At 48.2% G+C, this 23,798-nt stretch overlaps 1 protein-coding gene across 2 annotated transcripts in view; it reads right to left on the bottom strand.

Moving 5' to 3' along the window:
- Positions 1 to 23,798, bottom strand: part of OTOF (otoferlin) — a 92,227-nt gene that overhangs the window by 67,256 nt on the left and 1,173 nt on the right. For both annotated transcript variants that reach the window (XM_032353088.1, XM_032353089.1), the window contains exon 2: positions 10,096 to 10,154. In XM_032353088.1, the coding sequence (XP_032208979.1) occupies positions 10,096 to 10,154 (59 nt within the window). The remainder of the gene's footprint in view (positions 1 to 10,095; positions 10,155 to 23,798) is intronic.

The raw sequence follows: 23,798 nt of genomic DNA, 5'->3' as shown, positions 1-23,798 counted from the left end.
CAGGGTAAGAGGGTGACCAACATGGCAGTGACAGTAGTGGTGCTCCGTGTATGTTTGTTCCAGGAGCCAGGGCAAGGACTGGCATTCTTGGGGATGGCACCCCATGGACTGCTGGAGGCTTCAGGGAACAAGGGGCCTCTCTCCAGCCTGAAACAGCACCAGCATGATTCCCTTCCCATGACCACAGCTCAAAGTTGTGTCTTCAGTTTCTGAGGTGCCCTGCATGCTGGTGGGCCAGAGCCTAGGCCAAGGGAATCCACACAGCATTTCAGATTCCACGCCATGTCAGCCTCCAGACACTCCGGGGGACTCTGATGGTAGCTAAGCCGAGCACTGCCACTTAAGATGTAACCAGCCAGCAAGCACTATTCAGAGCAAATGTTTTCTGAACACCTTCCTCATGCCAGACTTTGTTCATGGCACTGTGGCTGGTACGGAACCCAGGGGTGTTTCCTAGTTCTACGGGAGCTCCTGGATAGTTCTAGAGACACAAACCTGAAATTGCTGCCTGTAATAGGAACATTGAGAGAAGTAAGTTGGCAAGTGTTAGGGGCAGGAGGAGGACAGGAGAACCTCTCTTCAGAGGAGGGGCCTCAGGATCCCTGGGAATGTGAAGCCATGACCTAGATCGCCAGCTCACAACTTGGCCCTGACCTGGCAGGTGCTGGCCAGAGTAACAGAGTTGTGCATCTTATCAGCCCCAGAGATCTGGGACCCACGGAAAGGTTTCCCTGATGCAGGTTGGAGAATGACCTGGATTAACCTGAGCCTCATCACTGACTAGGTCTGGAACCATCCTATATCAGCAAGATGATGAACTTAAAGGGACAGTCCCCCAGATCTGGGGAGTGGGGCTGAATTGGAATGTGCAGCAAAGCTTTAGAATTCAATGGAAAGAGAGTATCTTGGGAATTCTCAAGTTGGGACTTGAGAAGACTCAAGTTGGGTTCATTCTTTTGTTCGTTCTTTCCTTTGGCAATATTCCCTGTGCCCTGTGCTGGGTGCCAGGCCCCTGATGAACAAGACAAGTGCATTCCTGGCTCCACGGAGCTCATAGCTCATGACTTCCACGTACAAGTGCAGTGGGCAGGTGAGGCCAGCCCCTGGCCTCCCCACCCCCAGGCTGATGACTTCTCCCTCTTCTGAGTCCAGAAGACCCATGGTCCATCTTTGTCTGTACTGGGTCCATCTCCCCACTGGACTAGGCCCCTTGAGGGCAGGTTCATTTTGCAAGTGACCACAGGCTCTGGAATCAGGTAGAGTTGGGTACAAATCCTGATTATGGCTATTTATCACCTGGAATGATCCTAACCCAGGGAGTCAGAATGCTTGTGTGAAGCTCTCAGCCCATCCTGCTACACGCTAGGTACCCGGGATAGAGCAGCTCTTTTTCTCATTCCTGCAAGTTGCTGCTGTGGCTTCCCGTGTGGCCTACGGTCCACGTGGGCCTGGCTTAGAGCCAAATCAGACTGCCTTGGGGTGGGCTCCTTGTGACCACGCTCATTCCCAGGGCAGGGGTCTCTGCTAGCTGCTGGCTGGGCATAAAGTCTGTCCCCACCCCCTCCCCTGCCCTCCAGAGCTGTAGGTAAATGGAGGTCTCAGGTTCCAGCCTCAGGGAAAGGAGACACCCCATCCAGGTTCTGTTTCCACCCATTGTTGTCCGAAGCATTGTCTTTCTTCCAAGGCCGCTGCCTCCCCACTCAGGTTCCTCGGGCTGTGCCCACAGCAGCCCCTCTCACCCTTGTCTGGGCAGAGAAGGGAGAGACATTTGCTATCTTGTCTTTTATTTCATTTTACAGCCATGCATCTGTCCCACAAGGTGGGCAGAACAGGAAGTATCTCCTCATTTTACAAAAGGGGAACCTGAGGCCCAGAGGGGTTGAGCGGTCTATCCAAGATCACTGAGCTTGTTCATACCTCAGTGAGGACCATAGACCCATTCTCATGACTTCTAGACCCATGCGCTTTGTACCTCCCTGAGGGGGTTCCCAAAAGCTCTGGGCACAGTAATGTGAGAAAACAGACTTTCTGAAGAAAAGCCAAGAGATTTTTAGAAGTTTAGCAAGGGGCCGATGAGATTCTTTTTGCAAGCTTGTTCTAGAACCACAGATGGGCTGTTTCTTCCAGGGACCAGCAAGGAAGTTTAGGACTTGTCCACCCCAGTCTGGGGAGACAGGTGTAAGCATGCCGGCAGTTTCAGGCTCTCTCTGGGGGCCGAGCTGACACAGGCCCCTGGGCCCTCCTTGACAAGGGGTGGAGGGCTGCTTCCCCTCTTGGCAGGAGTGCCCTGCTGGCCAGGGCAGCCAGACGTCTCAGAGGGAGGAGTGGTGGCAGGGGGCATGGGAAGACCCCCAAACAAGACCTTGTAAGGGTGTTGGGGGGTCAGGCCCAGGAGCAGCTTCCTGCTGCTGCATCCAGAGTAGATTTTGAATCTAAGTGAAGTGTGGACTTAGAGCCCTGGCTTTGCTACTTCCAGCCCCTGGGAAGATACACGATCTCTGAGCCAGAGCCTCACCATTGGCTGGTTGCTGTAGAGACTGCACAGAAGCAGTGCTGCTTCCGGAAGCTGCCGCCGTGATTGTCAGATGGGGTTTCCCCAGGGAAGTGAAGGACAAGTCCCTGCAGTGTTGGGGGAGAGGGGTGCTGAGCTTTGCCAGTCACTGAGCATCCTGGGCCCCCATTTCATGAATTGCCAGTGGGTTCCTCACAGTGACGACCAGAAACTTCCCAGTCAGCTCCTGGGTGGGTGGGACCTTCCCCAGTGAGGACCCCTTCTCCCCATCTTGGGGCTACTCTCTGACTCTGGCTATGTGCTTTTGCCTATTACTCCCTGGCTTCTGGCCCCTCCCCAATCTCTCCCTATGGACCCACAGGTTCCCCCATGCCTGAGTTCCTGCATGGAACTTCAAGCACCATTGAGCCCATCTTCCCCTCTGGGGTAGCCTAGCCTGGCACACGGGAGGTGCTCAGAATGTGGCCCCGTGCTTTGCTTGGGGCTGGTAGAGACCGAGTATCCACTTGCCCCATGTTGGGCAGCCCTGGGGAGAGGAAGGACACGGTGATTAACTTTGAATGTCATGTATACCTGTGGCTCAGGTGTCCCAGGGTGCAGTTCATGGAAAGGGGTGGCAGTGCCCTTTGAAGGAGCATCAGGTTGCTCACCAGCTGAGGCCTGGACAGACAAGTCCCTGGGGAGACTTGACGGGAAACAGGGAATCAGATGTTCTCCCTGGAAAATTAGGGGCAGAGACCCAGGGAGGCAGGACTGTGAGGGACTGAGTCAGGCTGCCTGTGTCTCCATTCAACCAACCCCTCCTCTCAGGGCCCTGACTGATGAAACGGGGAGAGGAATGAAACCTAGGTTGCATAGTGGGGCAAGTCCAAGGCCAAGATGCTGGCATAGTAAGTAGTCATGGTCTACTGTCACATCACCTCTAATTTTGTTCATCATTTGACAAAGAGACCTCATACCTATCATCAGTCCCATTTGACAGATGAGTCACAGAGGCTTAGAAACAAACTGAAAGTCACACAGCCAGGAGGGGAGACATCTAGAACAGAACTGTTCTTGGGGAGGGCACAGCCTGCTGGCTGTGATGGTCGACAGTTACTCTTGAGCACAGGAGAGAAGGTCAAACCTTGCTTCTCTGTGCTTGCAGCTCTGGGCCTACAGACATAGCCACACTGTGTGGAATGGGCCCAATGTGAGGAGGAGGCAGAGGTTCTGGGTGGCCCCTAAGCCTGGTGGCCACCCAGGCTACCAGGCTGCTCAAGCTAAATACCAGGTTCAGAGGAGACGGTCTGCCCTGAGGCCCTTTCCCAGCCCAGCTGAGCCAAAGAGAAGAAGCAAAGCCCAAGAAAGAAGAGGTAAGCTATTCTGGGGGTCACAGCAGAGCTCCTGTTTCATGCCAGAATGGTAACTTAGGACCGCTGGTTCTCACCCCAAAGTCAACCGCGGGGAAACTCTAGAAGCAAGAGGGAAATACAGATTCTAGGAAGTAACAAACAAATAGACAAACAGCTTTGAGAAATGAGAGACCAAAGCCTCTTTGAGCTGATCTGTGTTGGGGGAGGATGGAGGCTGCCAGGGGAGGCTGGGGATGGGCTTGGCAGTGGGACAACGGGTGGGAGGAATCTTCATGAGTTCTGCTTTTACTGACCCCTGGCCTTGCCTTGGGTTGATCCTTGCCTTCTCCTTTACTGATAAAATGGTGGCAAGAGCCCTACTGGGATGAGGATGGAAAAAAATAGGTGTTCATGGGCTTCTCAGTGCAACCTCAAAACTAGTTAGTTAAAAATCTAGCCTGCTTTCTGTCCACCGTGTTTCTCCTTAAAGGCTTAGAGATGAGACCTTGCCTGTTTCTATGGTGACTGGGCCCCCCTCCGTGCTCACGCCTGCCCTTCAACCCTTAGGACCTGACCCAGCTCACCTCTGATGCTTCCCCAGTACCTGAAAGCAGACAGCATAGCTGATACCAGGGGTACTTGAACTGGCCAAAGGAAACACACACTTGGAAAGACATTTCTTATAAAGGCAAGACAAGAACAGTATATACCAACGGGGGCAGAATTATTAGACCAAATGGACCATAAAGGCATTTATTAGCGATATAAAACAAGAACAAGGAATGTTAAGAAAAAAAGAACAAACTAGTAAATTGGAAGATCATTTTGAAGAACTCCCTCAGAAAACAGCAGGAAAGGACGAATAGACAAAAAAATTTAAAAACAAAGAAATAACAGCTAGAGGTAGAAGTAGCAGCATCTGATAACATGAGGTGCAGAGACGAGAAAAATATGAAAACAATGGAAGGAATATTTGAAAAAAATAATATAGAGAGAATTTTCTATAATAAATGAAAGATGAAAAGCCTTGGATTTGAAAAGCGCTCACGAAATAGAGCAAAACAGGAGAGATAAGACACCCCACAGTTAGACACATTATCATAAAATTTGAGAATATCAAAGATAAAGGAATTATACTTTTCTTCCCCAGGGAGGAAGAAATGATCCCACGCAAAGGTACAAGACCCGGACGGCCATCAGACTTCTCAACAGCAACAAGCACTGATATTTTGAAGTAAAGGGAAGAACTCTGAGCCTTGAATTTTATATCTCGTGAAAGTCTCATTCAAATTTGAAGAAATAAGAAACTGTTCTCAGATTTATAAGGCTTTAGAAGGTTGGCTACACAAAGACCCAAACTGAAACTACTGTGGTAACTGAAAATAATACTGAAAATCCAAACTGAAAATACTCAAATAAGAAGAAAAAAAAGCCAAGAGATGCTTCAAGAGATAGGAGAAGTAAAGGTGATCAGATATCTTGGTGAAGACCATCGTTGTCCTCGAAAAGAAAAAGAAGGCTAGAACAAATAAAAGAAAAGGAGAACACACGTTCATAAGAACGTAGAATGAAAACTGTATAACCTAGACAGTGGGTTGAGGTAGGGAATTCAAAGAGGACTAGGAGAGTATTACAATTCTTGTCATGATAGGGGAACTATAATTACTGGTTTGTTTCCCAGCTATCAACAGGGATCCCTAAATGTGACCAAGGAAGGGTGACTACCTTGAAAACACAAATAGAATGTATAACTTTTCACCGAACAAAAGAAAACCTGATCTATCCCATGGAAAGCTGGAAAGGAGAAAAGAAAACAAACAAACAAAAAGGACAGTCAGTGGAAAATATAAAATAAGGTGGTGATAGAAATAAAAATCAAAATACCAATTATAATAGGTGTAAATGGATAAAATAATCAAAGCACAGAGACTCTCAGGCTGGGAGAGAAAATTTTACCTAAGAATATATGCCCTAGGGATGCTTGGGCGGGGGGCTCAGTGGGTTATGCGTCTGTCTTTGGCACACATCATGATCCCAGGGTCCTGGGATCAAGTCCCGCATTGGGCTCCTTGCTCAAAGGAGGGACTGCTTCTCCCTCTACCTGCCTCTCCCCCTGCTTGTGCTCTCTCTCTCTCTCTCTGACAAATAAATAAATAAAATCTTTTTAAAAAAATGCACTCCCTAAAAAGACACACTTGAATTTAAGAGCACAGAAATACTGAAAATGGAAGCAAGAACAAAGGTATACCAAGAAAATAAAAGAATGGAAAGAGATACACTAGGTAAACGAACCCAAACTAGCTGACATTGTAATCTTAACATCCAGCAAAATAGAAACTAGTGCAAAAAACATCATAAGAGACAAAGAGGGATATTAAGTACCAGGAAAAGGAAAAATAGACAAGAAGATACAGCCATCATGAAGCTATAGAACTTACTAAAAATACAGTTTCCAAACACATCAAGCAACAGCTGACAGCCCCAGGAAGAAACATGTGAATCAACATTTGTAGAAGTAGATTTTATTGCCATCATTTTTGAAACTGATAGCTCAAGCAGAGAGAAATAAGCAGAAAAGGTGAAGAACTGAATAGTATAACTAAGAAGCTGGGAGTTACATTGCACTCCATAGAGAACCCTCCACTGAGCACATTCCTTGGGTAGAGGGGGCATTTATGACCATGAATGGAGGCCATACTCAAGGTCTTCATGAATTCTGAAGGATCGGTATCATACAGATTGGGCACTTTGATCATAATGCAAGAAAATCAGAAATGAAAAGAAGAATAAAGAGCTAACATGTCATACACATTTGGAAACTTAATAACATTCTTATATAACTTGGTTTTAAAAGAAAATCATAAAGGAATGTATAAAACGTTGAAAGGAATATAAAAAACGATAATGAAAATACTACATATAAATTTTATAGGATGCAGCTAATACACAGCAAAGTTTATATCTTTAAATACATTTATCAAGAAATAAGGAGTTAAAAATAACAGGCTTAGCCTTCAATTCTGGCGGTTAGGAAAAGAGCCACAGAGCAAAATAAAATAAACAGGGAGAAGGGAAATAATTAAGAAAAAGGCAGAAATCAATGAAATGGCAACAACAGAAGAGATGAATGAAGCCAAAAGCTGGTTCTTTACAGAGATTAATAAGATATACAGATCTTTAGCAAGACCAAGAAAAATAGAGCAAAGCTAAAAATAAACACAGTATGGAATAAAAAGGAGGAAATAACTACAGGCACACACACATACACAAAAAACCATTTTAAAAACGATTTTAAAACTTTACAATCAAATAGATGCTAATAAATTTGAAAACCTAGATGAAATATAAAAATACAAAAATCCAAAACTGGTGCAAGAAGACACAGAGAAATTGAAAAGGGGATTGAAGAGGCCCCTCCCCCAAACCATCCAGACTTAGATGCTTCTACATGCGGTTCTTCCAAAAGGTCAAGGAAGAGGAAGTCTCTATTTTATGCATGTTGTTCCAGAAAATTTTATGCATTATCAAATGATGAAAATTTTACAAATGTAGCTTCAAAAATGCTGCATAGAAATATTTGGCAGTTGAATATAATAGTGTATTAAAGCATTTACATTATGGAATACACTAAGGGAGCAAAGTTATAATTGTCTCAATAGATGCAGAAGAAACTTGAACCTTTTCAGGTAAAAACTCTTAGCAGACAAGTTAGGCAAGGTTAAATAGTAAGATCCTATAACAGCAAGTATATATGATGACAAAATTTTAGACGCACTCATTCCTTTTAATACTAGAGGCACAGAAAGGATGCCTCCTAATCACCATTACTGTCCAACACAGAACTAGGGATCATGATCAATGTTCTGTGGAAAGATAAAGAAGTAAGGGGATAGGACTGATAGGCTAGGTCTGATAGGAAAGAGATCAAACCTTTTTTTGTAGATGAGATGATCACCTACATTAGAAACAGAACAAACTATGAAAACAAGTAAGAGACTTCAACAAGTTTGTCAGGTAACAGGGGGACTTCTTTTTTTTTTTTTTTAAGATTTTATTTATTTATTTGACAGAAGTCACAAGTAGGCAGAGAAGCAGGCAGAGAGAGAGAGAGAGAGAGAGAGAGAGAGAGAGGAGGAAGCAGGTTCTCTGCCGAGCAGAGAGCCTGACATGGGGCTCGATCCGAGGACCCTGGGATCATGACCTGAGCCGAAGGCAGAGGCTTAACCCACTGAGCCACCCAGATGCCCCAACAGGGGGACTTCTAAAGGAAAAAAAAGCATTTCTCTAGGTCAATAATAATCAACTAAAAAATGTAGTAAAAGCAAGACACCATTCATGATAACAATAAAACCAGAAAGCATCCAGAAAATAATCAATACTGGGGCATCTTGGTGGCTCAGTTGGTTAAGCATCCAACTCTTGGTTTTGGCCCAGGTCCCGATCTCATGGGTTGTGAGGTGGAGCCCCGCATCAGGCTCCCTGCTCAGTGGGAGTCTGCTTGGATATTCTCTCTTTCTGCCCCTACCCACCCCATAAAATAAATAAATAAATAAATAAATAAATCTTTTTTGAAAAAAGAGAAGAAAATTATCAAGCTCATACGACTTCTTTGCAGTAAACATAAGAATTTTAGTAAATGATGATGGATAAATTGAATAGATGATTTATTATTATAAAAAATTGACATCTTCCTCAATTAATTTTTTAAACCCAATGGAACTTAATCAAAATTCCAGTTGGTTTTTGGAAGGACCTGATGAACTTATTTAAAAAATTGTCTGGAAGAATAAACGTCCACAAATAATTCACTCTCAAAAAAAGAAGAGGAAACAGAGGGAATTTGCCTCATCAGGTACTAAGACATACAAAAACGCCATATTAATGAGTACAGTGTGGTAAAGTTCAAGTACAGACAAACAGATTAAAGGGATGGGATAGAAAGCTAAGACATAGACCCTAAATGGTGAGAAGGTGATTGATTGCATAGCAAATTGATGTTAGGAAAAGTGGTTTCTCATATGAAGAAAAATAAAACTGTACCCCTCTCTAAAACCACATACAAGGTAAAAGAAAAAAAATGCAATTATGAAATCAGAAAATGTAGGGAAATGTACCTGTAGCCTAGAAGAGTGTAAAGAGGTCTTCAGCAAAACTTGAAAACACACCAGGATTAAGGACTCCTAGTCAGCGAGGGGACAAAGTTCATAAATAGATGGCAGACGGAGAGAAATTTCAGTCTCTAAATCCAAGCAAGGGGTTGATATCTCAGACATATAAAAAGTTACTGCAAATCAATAAGAAAAAGACAGCCACACCCACAGGGAAAAAAGGGCAAAGAATATGAACAGGCAATTTACAAAAAAGGAAACTTCAAATGTATTATTAAAAGGACAATGAGACACCACTGGTAGACGTCAGAAAGCTGAATACCAGTAGGTGTAGATAAGGATTGGGAACCAGGGATCCGTATGCATTGTTGGTGGGAGTGTGGACTGGGGCAGCGCTGAGGAAGCTTAAGTGGATGCAAATCCCGTGAGCCATCAATTTCAGGTTCTGGGGAATATTCCAGAGAAATGTTCACAGAAGTCCAAAGGGGACATTTGTAAGAATATTCAGTGCCTTTCTGGTGGCTGGGGGTGGTGAGAGACAAGCTGGAGTTTCTTCTCTGGAGGAGTAAGTAGGTAAAGGATATGCAGGATGACCAACTCTTTCGAGTAAGATGAGGATTTTTCCTATTTTATCCCTTCTGGTCTGTGTCCCAAGAACCCCCTCAGTCCCAGACAAACCAGGATGACTGAACACCTTCATACACGTTGGCTGTGCCCATCGACCATAACCAGGGGCAAATGATTTACTCAGCCCTCTGAACCTGAGGTTCAAGGAAAATAGCTTTTCGGGGAGACAGAGTGGGACAGGTAGCCTGATTGCTCTTAGATTGACAAGGGTGACGTCTCTATGAGACGGGCTTTCTGGAAGCCCAGGTGGGCTTAGCCTGAGCCCTCCATGTGCCCAGGGAACTGGGGAGGGAAGCCCCTCTTGTTGAAGTGAGGCCGGGCCCTCAACCAGGGCTCACTTTCAGGCCTCTGACACCTGGAGGCCCTTTCTCTGGAGAACAAAAGTGCCCCCAGAGGGCCCCCAGAGGGCACCAAGCCATGGACTGGGACCACACTGCCCTTCTGTGGGTCATTCACTCTGCCCTGGGCTCTCCTGGCCAGGACTTGGTGGGGGGATCCCCCAAGGGTGTCCTACCTCATCGAAGTCAGCCACATCCTCGCAGTTCTCCAGCACCCGAGAGTAGAAGGCTTGCCCTGGGTGGGGACAGAGGACAAGAAGCTGGGGTCAGACCTCTCTGCCTGGCAGTCACCAGGACAGCACTCGGATTCACATAGCACTTGTCACCAGCCAGGGGCCCCGTGTCGTGTGCTGTGCTCTCCGGGCTGAGCCAAGGGCCCACACCGTCTTCTCCGCCTGCCTCAGGAGCCCTGTGGTGGAGGCAGGTCAAAGGCCACTAGCTCCACCTTACACATAGGGACACTAAAGGGACAGTCTGGTCAGAGGCGGACATGAGAGGAGAACCCAGGACTCTTTTCTCCACCTTGTTGTTCACTCGGTGGCTTTCTTGGCCCCCTTTTGCTGTCTCCTCAGCTCCACTGGCTTCCCCTGGCCTGCAGCTGCCCTGAGCAGAAGCCTGGTCCCCAGGGCGGTGGGCGCCCTGCCAGCTGGCCGCCCCCCTCTGTGACTCTGTCTACAGCCAGGCCCAGGAGCTCGTGCCCAAGCCAGGCCCCGCCACAACCAGGACCCTCTTCCTCCGGAAGCCACAGGCCTTCCCCACCATCCCTTGCCCCAGAACTCTCTCATTCATTTTTCTGTCGGCCTCGGAGAGGAAAGCCTCGGGTGCTTTCTCCCACATGTCACCCCTCCTTTCCCCACTAGCATGGGTACTACTCAGTGTGATATGGACACACATTTTCCCACCGGCCATACACCACGTCCATACACCACCTGCCAGGGCAGAAACCAAGCTGCCTGCTCTTCAAGCCCATCCAGTGAGGACCGGCCCCTCTGCTGGAAGAACCATAACCAGGAGGGACGGAGGACAGGGTTGGGGGGCATGGGGCGGGCAGTGATGATGATGCATGGGTCACCTCAGTTTACTTTGAGAAACTTTTGCTGGAGCCTACAATGGACCAGGCTACCTCCTGGAGCCTCAGGATAAAAGGGTGGGCACAAGGCCCAGGACCTCTGCCCGCAGGGAGCTGATGGCCGAGTAGGAGTTAGAACAGATTGCCCGTTCAGTACTATACAATCCATACCCGAGATACCATGTTGTGTGAGACAGAGAAGTGATGCAGAGAAAGAAGGATAAACATTGCTTTTGGGGAGATTTTTTTTGTTTTGTTTTTTTGGTGTTTGTGGGGTGGAAGCATGTGGGGAGGACTTGTCATCTCTGCAAGGAGAAACCCAGAGATAGGGAGCATTAAAAAGAAATATTATTTAGGATTAATTTATTTTTGTCTCTCAATTGTAGACCAAAGGGAGGGGGATAAAAAAAAAGGGTAGTATGTTTAATAGAATCCTGTATATGACTGCCCCACCCCCAAATCCCAAACCAAATTCTTCTATCTGTGAAGAGACAAGGATCTCCAGCCACTAGAAATGATTACCTCTGGCTAGGGGGAGCAGGAAGAGTCTGGAAGCAGCATACCTTGGCCTTTGACTGTATACGCTTAAATTTGGCATTTTTTTTCCATGACCGTGCTTTGCTTTTGTCATGGAAAGAAAAATGGTTTGAAATCCCCACCGACATAAACCAGTGGTCCGTGTCATTAAAGGACTATCTCAAGGATGAATTCAGCCCCATTCCGAGGCTGAGTTGTGCTTGTCACTGATGGGCAAGTTGGGGACCCAGGCGAGGACTTGGCAGCAGAGTGGGCATGGGAGGGGCGCACACACTGACCCGGCATGGCCAGTGCCAGGCCAGGGAGGGCTTGCAGCAAGCCCCCTCTGACCCTGCACTGCAATGGGGCTCGGTCCCTGGGAGCCACTTCTGTCCCCTGGCCTTGGTTGCCTCACTCACATAAGACAAGGGGTTGATCCAGGTATCTCCAGGGCCTGCCTGGGCTTCTGAACTTGAGAGCAAGTATGTAGCTACCTCCTGATAAGGAGGAGGCCGGGGGTTTGCAGTCAGAGACAGGTGGAGGTCTGCGGAAGGGTGTGTGTGTGTGTGTGTGTGTGTGTGTGTGTGTGTGTGTAGGAGTAGTATGCTGGGGGAGGGGCTGTGTCTCAGATAATCAGGAAGAATCTATAAAACAGAACTAGATACACAGAAAATAGATGTGTGAACCAGACATGGGAAACCAGATGGGAAACAAAGACTCTGGAGCACTAGCCAGGAACAAAACAAAACTGAAAAACCGGGAAGAAAAATCTCACCCACTCACCCCAGGGCAGCCAGGAGAGGACAGGAAAGCACGAGCGTTGGTGCCTGAGCTGTTTGCAATTTTCCCCACCGGGAACACACAATATATTCGGGGACTCAGGAGTGCTTATGTGTGCACTGGGGCTTCCCTGAGGACCTGGCGCTCTGAATCACCAAAGGTCTCTTCATGCTCGAAGATGGTAATAAACCTGGATATTTCTGTGTTCAAGGCTTTCCCGGAGTGAACACCCAGCAGCCCAGCCAAGGCGGAGGCAGGGAGGGACCGTCTAACCGGGTGCAGGAAGCCACTGAGGCGCAAACCCGTCCCCGGGTGCGAATTTCCTACAGCCTTGATAGAGAGGACATAAAATGCAGTGAAATGAGCGACTGCCGAATTTCTGCATCCGGGCTCTGTTCCGAAGTGCAATAAAACCTCACCGCCTCGGGCTCTGGGGATTTAGATGTGGTGAATATTGTCAAACGGGATGAGCTAAATTTTACCTCTAGATATTAAAAAAAAAAAAAGATTTGCTAAGCTGAATCAAATCAATTGTACAGAAACAGAATGTCCTCAAGCGTTTTTAAAAAGCCGCATTTTAGGAGAAAATTCTGCAAACAGTGGCAGGGATCATTCTGGTGGTCCTTTGTATGCCTTAGGACAGAGGCAGGGGACCTCTGTCATCCCTGGCAAGTTATCAATGAGGATTTCTCATTCTCTCCTCAAGTTCATTTCCACTTACCATCTTCTCCACTCAACATGGGTCATGTTGACATTTCTGCTCCCTCTTAAATGCCTTTCAGACAAAACCATTTGAAACCCCAATATCCAATCACCTTCCTTGCCACGGAGAAGATTGAGAATGAGGCTTGAGGGAAAGAAAATAGCCTGCTCCTTGCAGCAGGGAGGCTTTGTGGATGGGGAAAATTGAATGGCACCCCCTTCCTTCAGAGGCAGCTGCTCGTAAGATAGCCGAGCTGTTGGGTTTGGAGTAAACTCCTCCTTCTGTCAATAAATGAAGTTTAGAGAGCAAACTCTGAGCTCATAACTGTAAGAAGTTCTGTGACACTGGATACACCCAGATGGAGGGACTCAGGTTCCAAAGCTTCACAGAAGAATCTATCTGGTATGCCGTTTGCCATTTAAAATATCCCTCCCGTTGCTACCTTCCTAGATGAAAGGGAGCCCAAATCTTGTCTCATTTGCAGGATGGAGTGCTAGTCTTTCACGTGATATGACTTTAGGGTATCAAGTGCCCTGTCGGAACCAAACAGCCCCATCTTCCTGACAGTTGACCATGTTAGAGCCAGACCTTGGGAAAAGGCAGGTGTGGGTGACTGGGCTGTTAGCGGTGTGCCTTCTTCCATTCCCACATGCAAGGGGGTCTTCTGCTTCTGCTGTGTCAGCGTGGAGGGGACAGGGGTTCTACAAGAGATTTTGTCATGGGACGCTGACTGAAGATGCTTATTACAATCCAGAAAGGGGTTAGGTCAGACATGTAAAAGACTACTGTACAAGGCAAAATTTGATCATTCGCAGGCAACAGAGTGTGAATAAAATGAGTACACAGGAGAAGGAGAAATGACCTCAGCTTAGCAGATAAAGGAAGACGTGGCAGAGGCAGGGGCATGGACCCTGGGGAGATGGGAGTGACAGGGACATCCGGGCAGAGAGGACCGTATGAGCAAGTGTTTGTGAGTGTGAGCGGAGAATGGAGACTCGAAGGAGCAGGACACAGGACCGGCGAGTTCTGATGGTAAAGGGGAAAGTGAAAAAGGTCTCCCTTCAGGGAGCAGCCCATGAAGGCAGATCCGAGAAGGGGGTCCTGGGTTCCTGAAAGGACACAGGGTGGGCTGCTGGGCCATCTATAGGAGAAAGGGGATGTCCTGAGGACAAGCTTCAGGGACCTCAGGTCCTGGACCCGCATCGGGAGTTGGCTCTCCCACCCCTCAGGGTCTCAGAGCCATCATCTCTAACCCGGAGCAATTACCCTGGACCAGCCTACATCCTGGAACTGGAAACTGAAACAGAGTCAAGTGTCAAGTCCCTTGCAAGCACGGGGGACCACAGGAGAGTGTGGTAAGGCGCTTGGACCAGACTGTCAGAGTTCAAACCCCAGCTCTATCACTTGCTACCCATGTGCCCTTGAAGAAGTTAACCTCTCTTTGTTAGTTTCCTCATCCATAAAACGGAGCAAATCGTAGTTGCTTGTGCACCTGGGACATAATTCATCACCCAATTAAAAAAGGGCTATTATTCCATTAAAGGGTCCTATTCTTGCTTTTGACATTTAAGTTACGTCTCAAATATAAAAATGGTCTTCTCTACTGTGAATCACATTGTGTTAGCTTATTTTTAGTAGTATATAATCAGAAACGATTTTCTTCCTCATCTACATATTTTTCAAGTTTTAGGTATTTTAGGTGTGATTCGCTCTTTTTTTAACAAGGTAAAATTTACATTCATAGCCTTTAAGTGCACAACTCAGTGGGTTTTGATAACTGAGCATACCTGTGTAATCACCCTATAATGGGGATTTAGGACATCTCCATTTTCTTAAGATGGTGCCTCACCCCTCACTCTTTAGTCAGTCTCTACCCCTTATAAGTAACCACTGCTCTGATTTCTATCACCAAAGGTTAGTTTTGCCTGTTTTAAACTTTATATAAATGATGTTATATGGAATGTACTTCTTTGTGTCTGGCTTCTTTTGGTCCATGTAATATTTTCGTAATTCGCCCATGTTGTTGCATAGTTCAGTAATCCATTTAATTTTTATCATTGAGTAATATTCTGTGTATAAATATTTTTTGTTTCAGGATTAAGTATGATGTTAGCCCAATGTCTTTTGTAGTAGTTCTTTATGAGATTAAGGAAGATTCCCCCCTACCCGTTTTGCTGAGTGTTCTCACCACAAATAGGTGTTGGATTTTGTCAAAAGCTTTTCTGTATCTGTTGGTGGTTTTTCTCTTGTAGTGTATTAATATAGTGAAATACTTTGATTAATTTCCTAATTTTAAACTAACCTTGCATTCCTGGGATTAAATTTACTTGTCATAATGTGTTATCCCTTTCATGGATTATAACTCAACTAATATCTTGTTAAGGATTTTTACTACTTTGTTCGTGAGGGATTTGGCTCTAATATTCTTTTTGCATAAGCTCTTTTCAGGGTTTGGTATCATATAATGAGCTATAAAGTGTTCCTTCTTCTGTTTTTCTAAAAGTTTGAGTAATACTAATATTATTTCTTCCTTAAATATTTTCTAGAAATATTTATTTCTAGAAATAATGTAAGAGATGACTAAATATTTCTAAATAAATATTTCTGAATAAATGTTTCACCCGTGAAGCTGTGGAGACCTAAAGTTTTCTTGATGGGAAAGCAGTTTGCCATCATTATGATCATCATTTTTATTTTGAATTTCGTGTCTTTGATAGATCCTGGACTCTTCAGATCTCCCATTTCTTTTAGTATCAGTTTGGTAAAGTGTTTTTCAAGGGATTTGTCTGCTTCATCTGAGTTGTAGAAACTTAGTGAGATACGGTTATTCATGGTATTTTCTTATTTTCTTTTTAATGAAATGATATCCCTCTGTCCATTCCTGATATTGGTCATTTGCATTTTCTCACATTTTTTTTCTTGGCCATTCTTGCTACAGTTTATCTATATTTTAATTTTTTTTTGAAAGAGTCAACTTTCAGCTTTGTTGGCTTTCTTATTTCTTTTTTTATTCTCTTGGTTTTAGTATTTTTTGGTTGTATTTATTTCTATTTATTGAAATATAATTCGCAAACCATATAATTTACCCACTTGAAGTGTACCATTCAGTGATTTTGGTACACTTACAAGGTTGTGCAACCTTTACCACTATCTAATTCCAGAATATTGTATCACCCCAAAAGAAAGCCCACACTCATTAGCGGTCATTCCCCATTGTCCTAGTCCCTGGCAACAAATCGTCTACTTTCTATCTCCATGGGTTTGTTTGTTCGAGGCAATTTGTATAAATGGATTCATATGATACATGGTCTTTTGTGTCTGGCTTATTCAATTAGCATGTTTTTAAGACTTAGGTTTAATTCGATCTTCTTTTAGTACCTCCTTAAGGCGGAAACCTAGATGGTTGTTTTTAGACTTTTTTCTTTCCTGCCGTAGGTATATACCACTGTAAATGTTGACATGTCGTATTTTCATTATCATTCATCTGGAAACGATCTATAATTTCTCTTTTGTTTACTTCGCTGACCACAGATTATTTAGAAGGATACTGTTAAATTTCCAAATACTTGGAGCTTTTTAAGATCTCTCTTATTGTTACTAATTTCTAAGTGAATCCCAGTGGGGTCAGAGAACATACTTTGGAGGATGTCAGTCATCTGAAATATACTGAGACACGTTTAACCTCCCATTATACAATCTATCTTGATGACTAGTCCATATGCATTTGAGAAGAATGGGTATCTTTCAGTTTGGAGTGAAATGTCCTTGAAATGGCAATTAGGTCAAGGCAATTGATGGTGGTGTCACGTGTTCTATATCCCTAACAATTTTCTCATCTAGTTGTTTGTAATTATCTCCCGTAAGAACACTTTCCACCAGTGATGTTCCTTCAATATTGTGCTCTCTGAAAATGACCAGGGACTCACAGAGCCAGACTTGGGTTATGCAGAGTCCCTGGGCCTCCCAAAGGGAAGGTTGCCCCTTCTCTTTTCCCCATTTCTCAGCCAGATGGAGGATCCGTCTACTTCAAACCCTTTACTGTCCACAGATATCATTCAAATATAATTTCCACCTTCACTCATTTATCTCTCTGTTCCCCGTCCTGCCAACATACCAGCATGCACAGTAGAAACTCAGCTTATGCCAGGGATTCATCCTCGAGGCAGGGGACAGAGCAAGGATTATAAACCCCATCTCTCTGGCTCAGCTTAAACCTATACTTCCTTCTAAGGGCTCACTCAAACTCTGACTTTGCTATGTAACTAACTGTTGGCCCCAGTTCCTATTTTTCAGACCCAGGCACAGGCAGAGAGAGCGTGGTGTTTCCCCCTCGAGCCCAGGACAGTGCCCGCTACACACTCATCAACTGCCAGGTCTCAGGTGGCCCCACTACTGTGACAGATTAGAGGAACCTGTGGTCCTAGTGATCCACAAGCTGTACAGAGTCTCTGCTCTAAGCCAGGCACTGGGCATATAATAAGGTATGGTGGGAAAGTGATTTTTTACATTCTTAATGGGGTAAAATATTGTTAAAACTATAGTCCTGATTTTATCTTAAACCTTAGCTTGGGGCGGGGGGGTGGGCGGAAGCCAGGGAGTGGAAACTGACTTTCAACTAAGCCACTGAGCCCTTTGACTTTGGAAAAAAATAAATAAATAAGTAGGAACAAAGACTGTTGAGCCACTGTCTCAAGGGTGGATCAGTCCAGGCAGGAAGAAGACAAGGGCTTTAGGTAGAACTGATCACATGGTATTCTCTGTCTCTGGAGACCCTTCTGGAACTGGCAGTGCGAGGAGCAGTCACTGCCTCGTGCTGCCCGGATGGGGGCTGCAGAGTGGCCCCTCCCCTCACTGCCTCTGTTCCCCTGCACCTGTGGGCCCTGCTCCTTCAGGCATCATCTCTACCCGGGGCTGCTCTGTGCCAGGCACTGTGGGGTCCTGCTGCCCGCCCTGGAGGAGCCTGCTTTGTGGCTCCAGGTGTTTCCACACCATCATCTCATGGCTGGCAGAATTTGGGGCGTCAGCAGGAATCCCAAGGAGGATCAAGCAAGGCTCTGCCCACACCCCGCCAACCTCCGCAAATCCCCCAGTCTATGGAGTCCCTGAGAGTTGCAGTCTGTTCCACTCCGGTCTCTCTAGAAGTCTGCAGCAGGTGCTTGAGATGCACAGCCAAATCCTTACACTGACAGAGCACTCTACAGCGTGTAGAGCCATTCACATATATCGCCTTTTCCATTGGACCCCAAAGCAGCCCTCTAAGGACTCAGGCATATTTCACCTTCTCCTAGACCTTCACGTGTCCCCTGGACTTCCAAACCACGGGGCTCCAGCCACCTCCCTGGGCACTCACTGTACCAAGCCAGATCTCTGGCATCACCCTGGGGGACATTTTCACTAGAATGACCGACAGGCCAGTCTGTCCTTTCTGTGTCCCAACCCCCAAACGTGCTCTTCCTCACATGGCACGCTCCCCTCCTCCACCAGCGGCCTCACCACCCATCCAGGTGACACTCTGGTCCTGCCCTCTTGCTCACTGTCAACTCCAGACTCACTACCCCCTCTCTGAACCGATGTCCTCTCTTCTGTCCAAACCCACCTCTTCCCCGTTAAGACACAGTCCTCGGCCTGTACGGTTGCCCCAGCTTCCTCCCTGGGCTCCCGGTCTGGAGTCCTGACATCCAGGGTGTCCTTTCCAAAACCAGATGTCCCCTGCCCATTCTCCTACTAAAAGCATCAGACTCCTAGTCACTTAAAAAGCAGAAGTTCAAACCCTCTGTGTTTGGGCCCGCCTCCCCTCCAGGGCATGCCCACCCCATCCCCTGCAAGCACTCCCTGCTCTCTAAACCCTTGATTGAGCTCCACGCTGTTCCATCTGTACTGATGTTAGCCCTTCTGCCTGGAATGAGGCCCTTTGTAGGTTTTGTCCCAGCTAAGAAGTCAGCTTAAATATCAGCCCATCCCCCATGCCCCTGCAGTAAAATCTCTTCCCTGGTCCCACGTACCGCCCAGCTTCATCTGTTGGCTTCCGGGCGGCTGACTTTGGCCAACACCAGTGCTGCTGGTTTGCTCCCACCTCCCTTCCCAAGGGCTCTTCTGCCATCTTTAACGAGCGAGTCCTGATGCGCCCTCTCAGGGCAGCTTCCAGACCTCCTGGCCGGCGTGGGTTTCCCTTGCCTCATGCTGCCTTGCACCTGCACCTCCCTTTCCAGACTATTCTTCGTGCTGCTCGTGGTGACTGGGGCAATGACTGGCTTCCCCTTGAGGGCAAGGACCAAGTCTTTTTAATTTATTGCTGTCACACCAATGCCTAAAATAACACATGAGGGCACATGGCTGGCCCTCACTGAATATTATGATCTGGATGAATGAAAGGAGTAAATGAAGGATAAAATCCTTGGTTCACAAAACACATGAAAATGTAGCTTTTAATGACCAGGAAAAAAATTATGACATCGATGAGACAAGCAGAAATTTGATCACTGACTGAATATTTGGTAGTATGAAGGGGTTATTTTTTAGGAGTGATGTAATATGTGGGTTTTAAAAAAAATTGAATCGTTGTCTTTTATAGCTTTGTACTGTACTGTACTGAATATTTTCAGATGAGATGGTGTGGCATTTGGGCTTTGCTTCCAAATAATTCGGGGTATGGGAGGAGGAGGGGAACAAATGGGACAGGACCGGCCAGGAGTTGACGGATGTTAAGACTGCCCCGGGGAAAGGGCGCCTGGGTGGCTCAGTGGGTTAAGACTGTCCTGGGAAAGCTTGGGGGCCAAAGCAACACTCTCCCAACTCGTGTATGTCTTTGAGACTTTCCATCATAGAGAGTTAATAATAAAAAAGGGATTAGGCCCAGCCATGGGTGTAGGTGGGAGGGCTGTAGCTTTTATGTTATGAGTAAAGGTGGGTAAGACAACCAAGGAAGGCATCGCAATTCAGGGAAATTATTTGCAAGCCTATTCCGGAACACATCTCCAGAAGCATCTTTGCTGAGGGCCTTTGTAGCAGGACACAATTTTACAGTTACTTCCATATCATGAAAACACCCTCATCAGATCAGGAGAAGCCTGGGGAATTTCCAGTGCGCTCTGCCTTCTCTCTGAGTCTGCACTGGCTTGCTCTGGGTGGGAGGGGGGACATTTACCACCTGGGGATTTGGACAGAGAAGCTCTGTCCCCAGCCTCACTCCCAGGGGGTGAGGGACCAGTGTGTGGTGGGTACAGTGGAGGAGGTGGGAGGCACAGCAGACGCACAGAGCTGGGTTCACAGCCAGTGTGGGTGGCAGAGTCTGTCCTAAGGGTCCCTCCCTTCGTCCCCTTCCTTGGGGGCAATGCCCACCCCTTGTGGGGCGTGACACCTAGCCCCCAAGCTCTCAGAGAGATGTGGTACAGGACCAGGGATGGCAAGGAAGCCTCGAGATAGAGGTCTTATTTCTCATGAAGAGGGAGAGCTCCTCCTTTTTAATGGGGAGAAGAAACCTAATTTGGAATCCGGGGGGTCCCCACAGCCATGAGTGGGGACACCTTGTCCCCCGTGCCGAGGCCGGGACCCCACCTCCCCCCAGCACTCTCTCACCTGACCCCATGGATTCTGGCTCATCGCCCTCACTGCCCCCCCCCCCCCATCCTGCCTCAACTTCCCTGCAGCCTCTGCTCCAGCCCAACCTGGCGCTTCCTAGGTAGGGCACTCAACTGGGATTTCCCTCCTCTGGCCTCTGGTCCCGTCAGCCCCTCACCCAGAATGGCCTGGCCTCCCGCAGCAGCCTCCCTCGACCCTCCTTCTGCGTCTCCACCGGCGTAAGAAGGAAGCCGCCATCCCCCCAACAGGCCGCAGTTTACGGCCCAACCCGAAGCACACCTTGGCCCTTCTGAGTCGGACATTTCCCCATTTTGTCCCACTCTTCTCTGCTCCCCTATCCGATTAGGGGACCCTGGTTCGCCTATGAAACTCCACCCTGTACACATGTTGTATGCAGCCGTGCTCAGAAAGAGCGTGTTCTACGAAGGGCTTGGGCCACACGTGGCCCCACTTGCTTCTGCTCCCCCGCATTTCCCAGAGAATGGGGTCAGCTTCCCTCTGGGGCCCCAGAACTGTGGCGGTTTCTAAAATACCAAGTGCCCTAGCTGAGCTGTGGGAGGAGTAAGCACATAGCACTGCAAAGGAGGGGGAAGGCTTCCCAGAGGAGGTGACATATGAGCTGGGCCTTGAAGGATGGACAGAATTCATGCGTGTTCTCAAGATGGAGGGTGGGGGTTGTTGCAGGCAAAAGAAATCAATGTCTCAAGGTCTGGAGAGATACAGGGCTTGTATCTTTGGGAGAATGACAAGAAATTCAGGGTTATGGGAATGCAGTGGGGTGGGCTGGGAGGAGGAGGAGGAGAGAGAAGTCTTTGATAAAGCAGACCTTTACCACTGGTTCCATCACCAGTTCAAGTGAATTACTTGGAGATCAGACCCAGCCCCCAGACAACACCCAACTCACACATCCAAGCCCCAAACCCACTATCGTGGCAAGAAAGCTCGGGGATGCGGAGTACGGAGAGATCATGGGCCTGGCCCCAGACAGCCTGTCGCTACTCACGGGCAGCCCAGGTTCTCTCCCCAGGTGTGGATGGGCTGAGCACTGGACAGAGGCTGGCCTAGAGGAACTTACAGGCTCTCCCACCTTGTGTTCCCCAGTTTTCAATGATGCTGAGAACCAAGTTAGCAGCTGAAAAAGGACAAACACTAGGAGAGTCCTGCTTCTCTTTGAGTAGTGACCTGCCATCCAGATGGCTCCTTTCCTGACAGCGCACTCCTGATTCTGGCTGCAGGCCTCTCAGTTCAATGAGGGCCACGGTCTCCTCTTGTTCACGGGAAGCTCTGGGGCTCTGGGGTCTGCGTGCATGACGTGGCCTGGGGGCCAGGGCTTCTGGTGTCTCCTGTGTGACCCAGTGGACTGTATCTCCTGCAAGCAGGGGCTGTGTCTTCACCCTCAGGGTCCTAGACCTGTCCACAAACATCCGCACGTACAGAGAGTGAAGGAATAAGGGCAGGATCAGGTTACAAGTGAAGGCACAGCCCCCATGGGAACAGGGCTCTGGGGGCGGGGGGGTGCAGTCTGCTCCAGGCCCAGGTTCCTGAGGAACATCTTAGCCGGGGGGTCCCTACAGAGCAGAGGACAGGCCTGAGTTGCTCGCTCCTGGCACAGGTCAGGAAGCCCTCAGATGTGCTCTTTTGTCCCCGAGGAAGGTGGGCTGGAGAGAAGATAGCTCGGGAGCCAGCAGCCGCCCCCCAGGAGCACCGGAAAGGGGTGCCTCGCAGACCTAGCAATCATCTGAATGCCCTTCCGTCAACCTCCTCCAGTGCCCACTCCTTCACTGAAGCAACCCGGGGACGTGCTTGTTACCCACGTGGCCATTTTAAAGATGAGGACTAGAGAGGGGAAGTGAGAGCCAGAACCCAGTAGGACCCAGAGCTTCTGACGCCGTATCTAGAACTTTTTCCACCACAGCCCCTAAGAGTCTCAGGGGGCACAGCACAGAAGGGCAAGCTATGTTTCAACCAGCTCATCCTGTCTGTCAGGGTCACAGCCAGAGGTCCCAACCCACTAGGGCTCCCCGCACCCAACCTGTCCCTGAGCTTCACTCACGGGACTAGGGGAACCCAGGGCCGTCCTCTCCCTCTGACTATTCATCAGTTTCTGATTCCCCCCTGCGGCCGTTTGCTTGGACAACTGAGGCTGTGTATGCCAGGAGGTGCTGTGGAACATTCTGCAATGGGTTGCTTCCTCTGAAGTGTTGTTAATGTTGGGCTTTTGGAGGTGTTTCTGGTTGTCAGGTGCTGGCAGCTGCTGAGGAATGGCTGAGACATCTCTGGTTGTTAGAAAGGATGCTTTCTGGAAATGTTTGCCATCGGCCCCTTCCTGATGCCCAGCTCCTTCCCCTAGCTCTGTCTGCGGCCACCTGCTGCAGGTGCACCGCTTGGAAGTGGATCTCCCCACTCAGTCCAGAAGGCCCAGTGTGCAAACCAGCAGATTCCCGTGTGGTCAGTTGAGGCTAGAGGCCCAGGGATCAAAGGAGATCCAAGGAGAAGGGGGGGCACATCAGATAGCATGCTCTGGTTGACCAGGAAGAGAAAAAGGGGCTTGCAGGATTGAGCACCCAGGGAAGGGGGTGAGGTTCTGTGCCCCAGCCCCTGCACTGACGCCACAAGGGTCTCTTTCCCTCTGGGCCCTGGTGTCTCTGCCTGCAAATGCCTGGTTGCCGCCACGGGGGGGCTGGCGGGTCGTGGCCGCAGGAACACAGCACTCTGGAGCCAAGCAGCTGAGTGCTGTGCTGTTTGTGGAGCCCAGGGACACATTTCACAGATGAAGGGACATACTCGCTTTTCCTAAAGCCAGCAGGTGGCACACAGATCCAGAGTGCTGCAGACAAAGCCGTCCTCGGGCTGGTGTGGGAAGCAACAGGCAGCCTGCCCACCCTTTCCTCCCCAACTTGCCTGCAGGGACCTTGCGATCCCCTGCACCCCTGCCCATTCTGTGCACAACCTGGGCCTCCTGCCAGAGCCCATCCGATGGGGGAGGGGGGCGAGGTGGGCACGGGGGCTATGGCCCCTGGTCTCACCTCTCCCTTGCAACCCGGGTGCGGACATGCCCCCAGCCTGGGCCCGATGCTCACTTTGCTCTCTGGTCTGCCGGGCTTCTCTCGGCTCCTCCCCCAGCCCCCATCATCTTCCCTCCTCAGGAGGAAGGGCCGTGTCTAGTGAGGAGTGCCCTGGCCTTTGGTGAAAGGACATCAGAGGTGTCCCGGCCCAGAGGGCTGGGCTATGGC

This window comes from Mustela erminea, chromosome 7, assembly GCF_009829155.1.
Source record: "Mustela erminea isolate mMusErm1 chromosome 7, mMusErm1.Pri, whole genome shotgun sequence".
NCBI classification, from domain to species: domain Eukaryota; kingdom Metazoa; phylum Chordata; class Mammalia; order Carnivora; family Mustelidae; genus Mustela; species Mustela erminea.
Note: the sequence above shows the minus strand (reverse complement) of the source record. Positions and strands in the feature narration are given on the sequence as shown.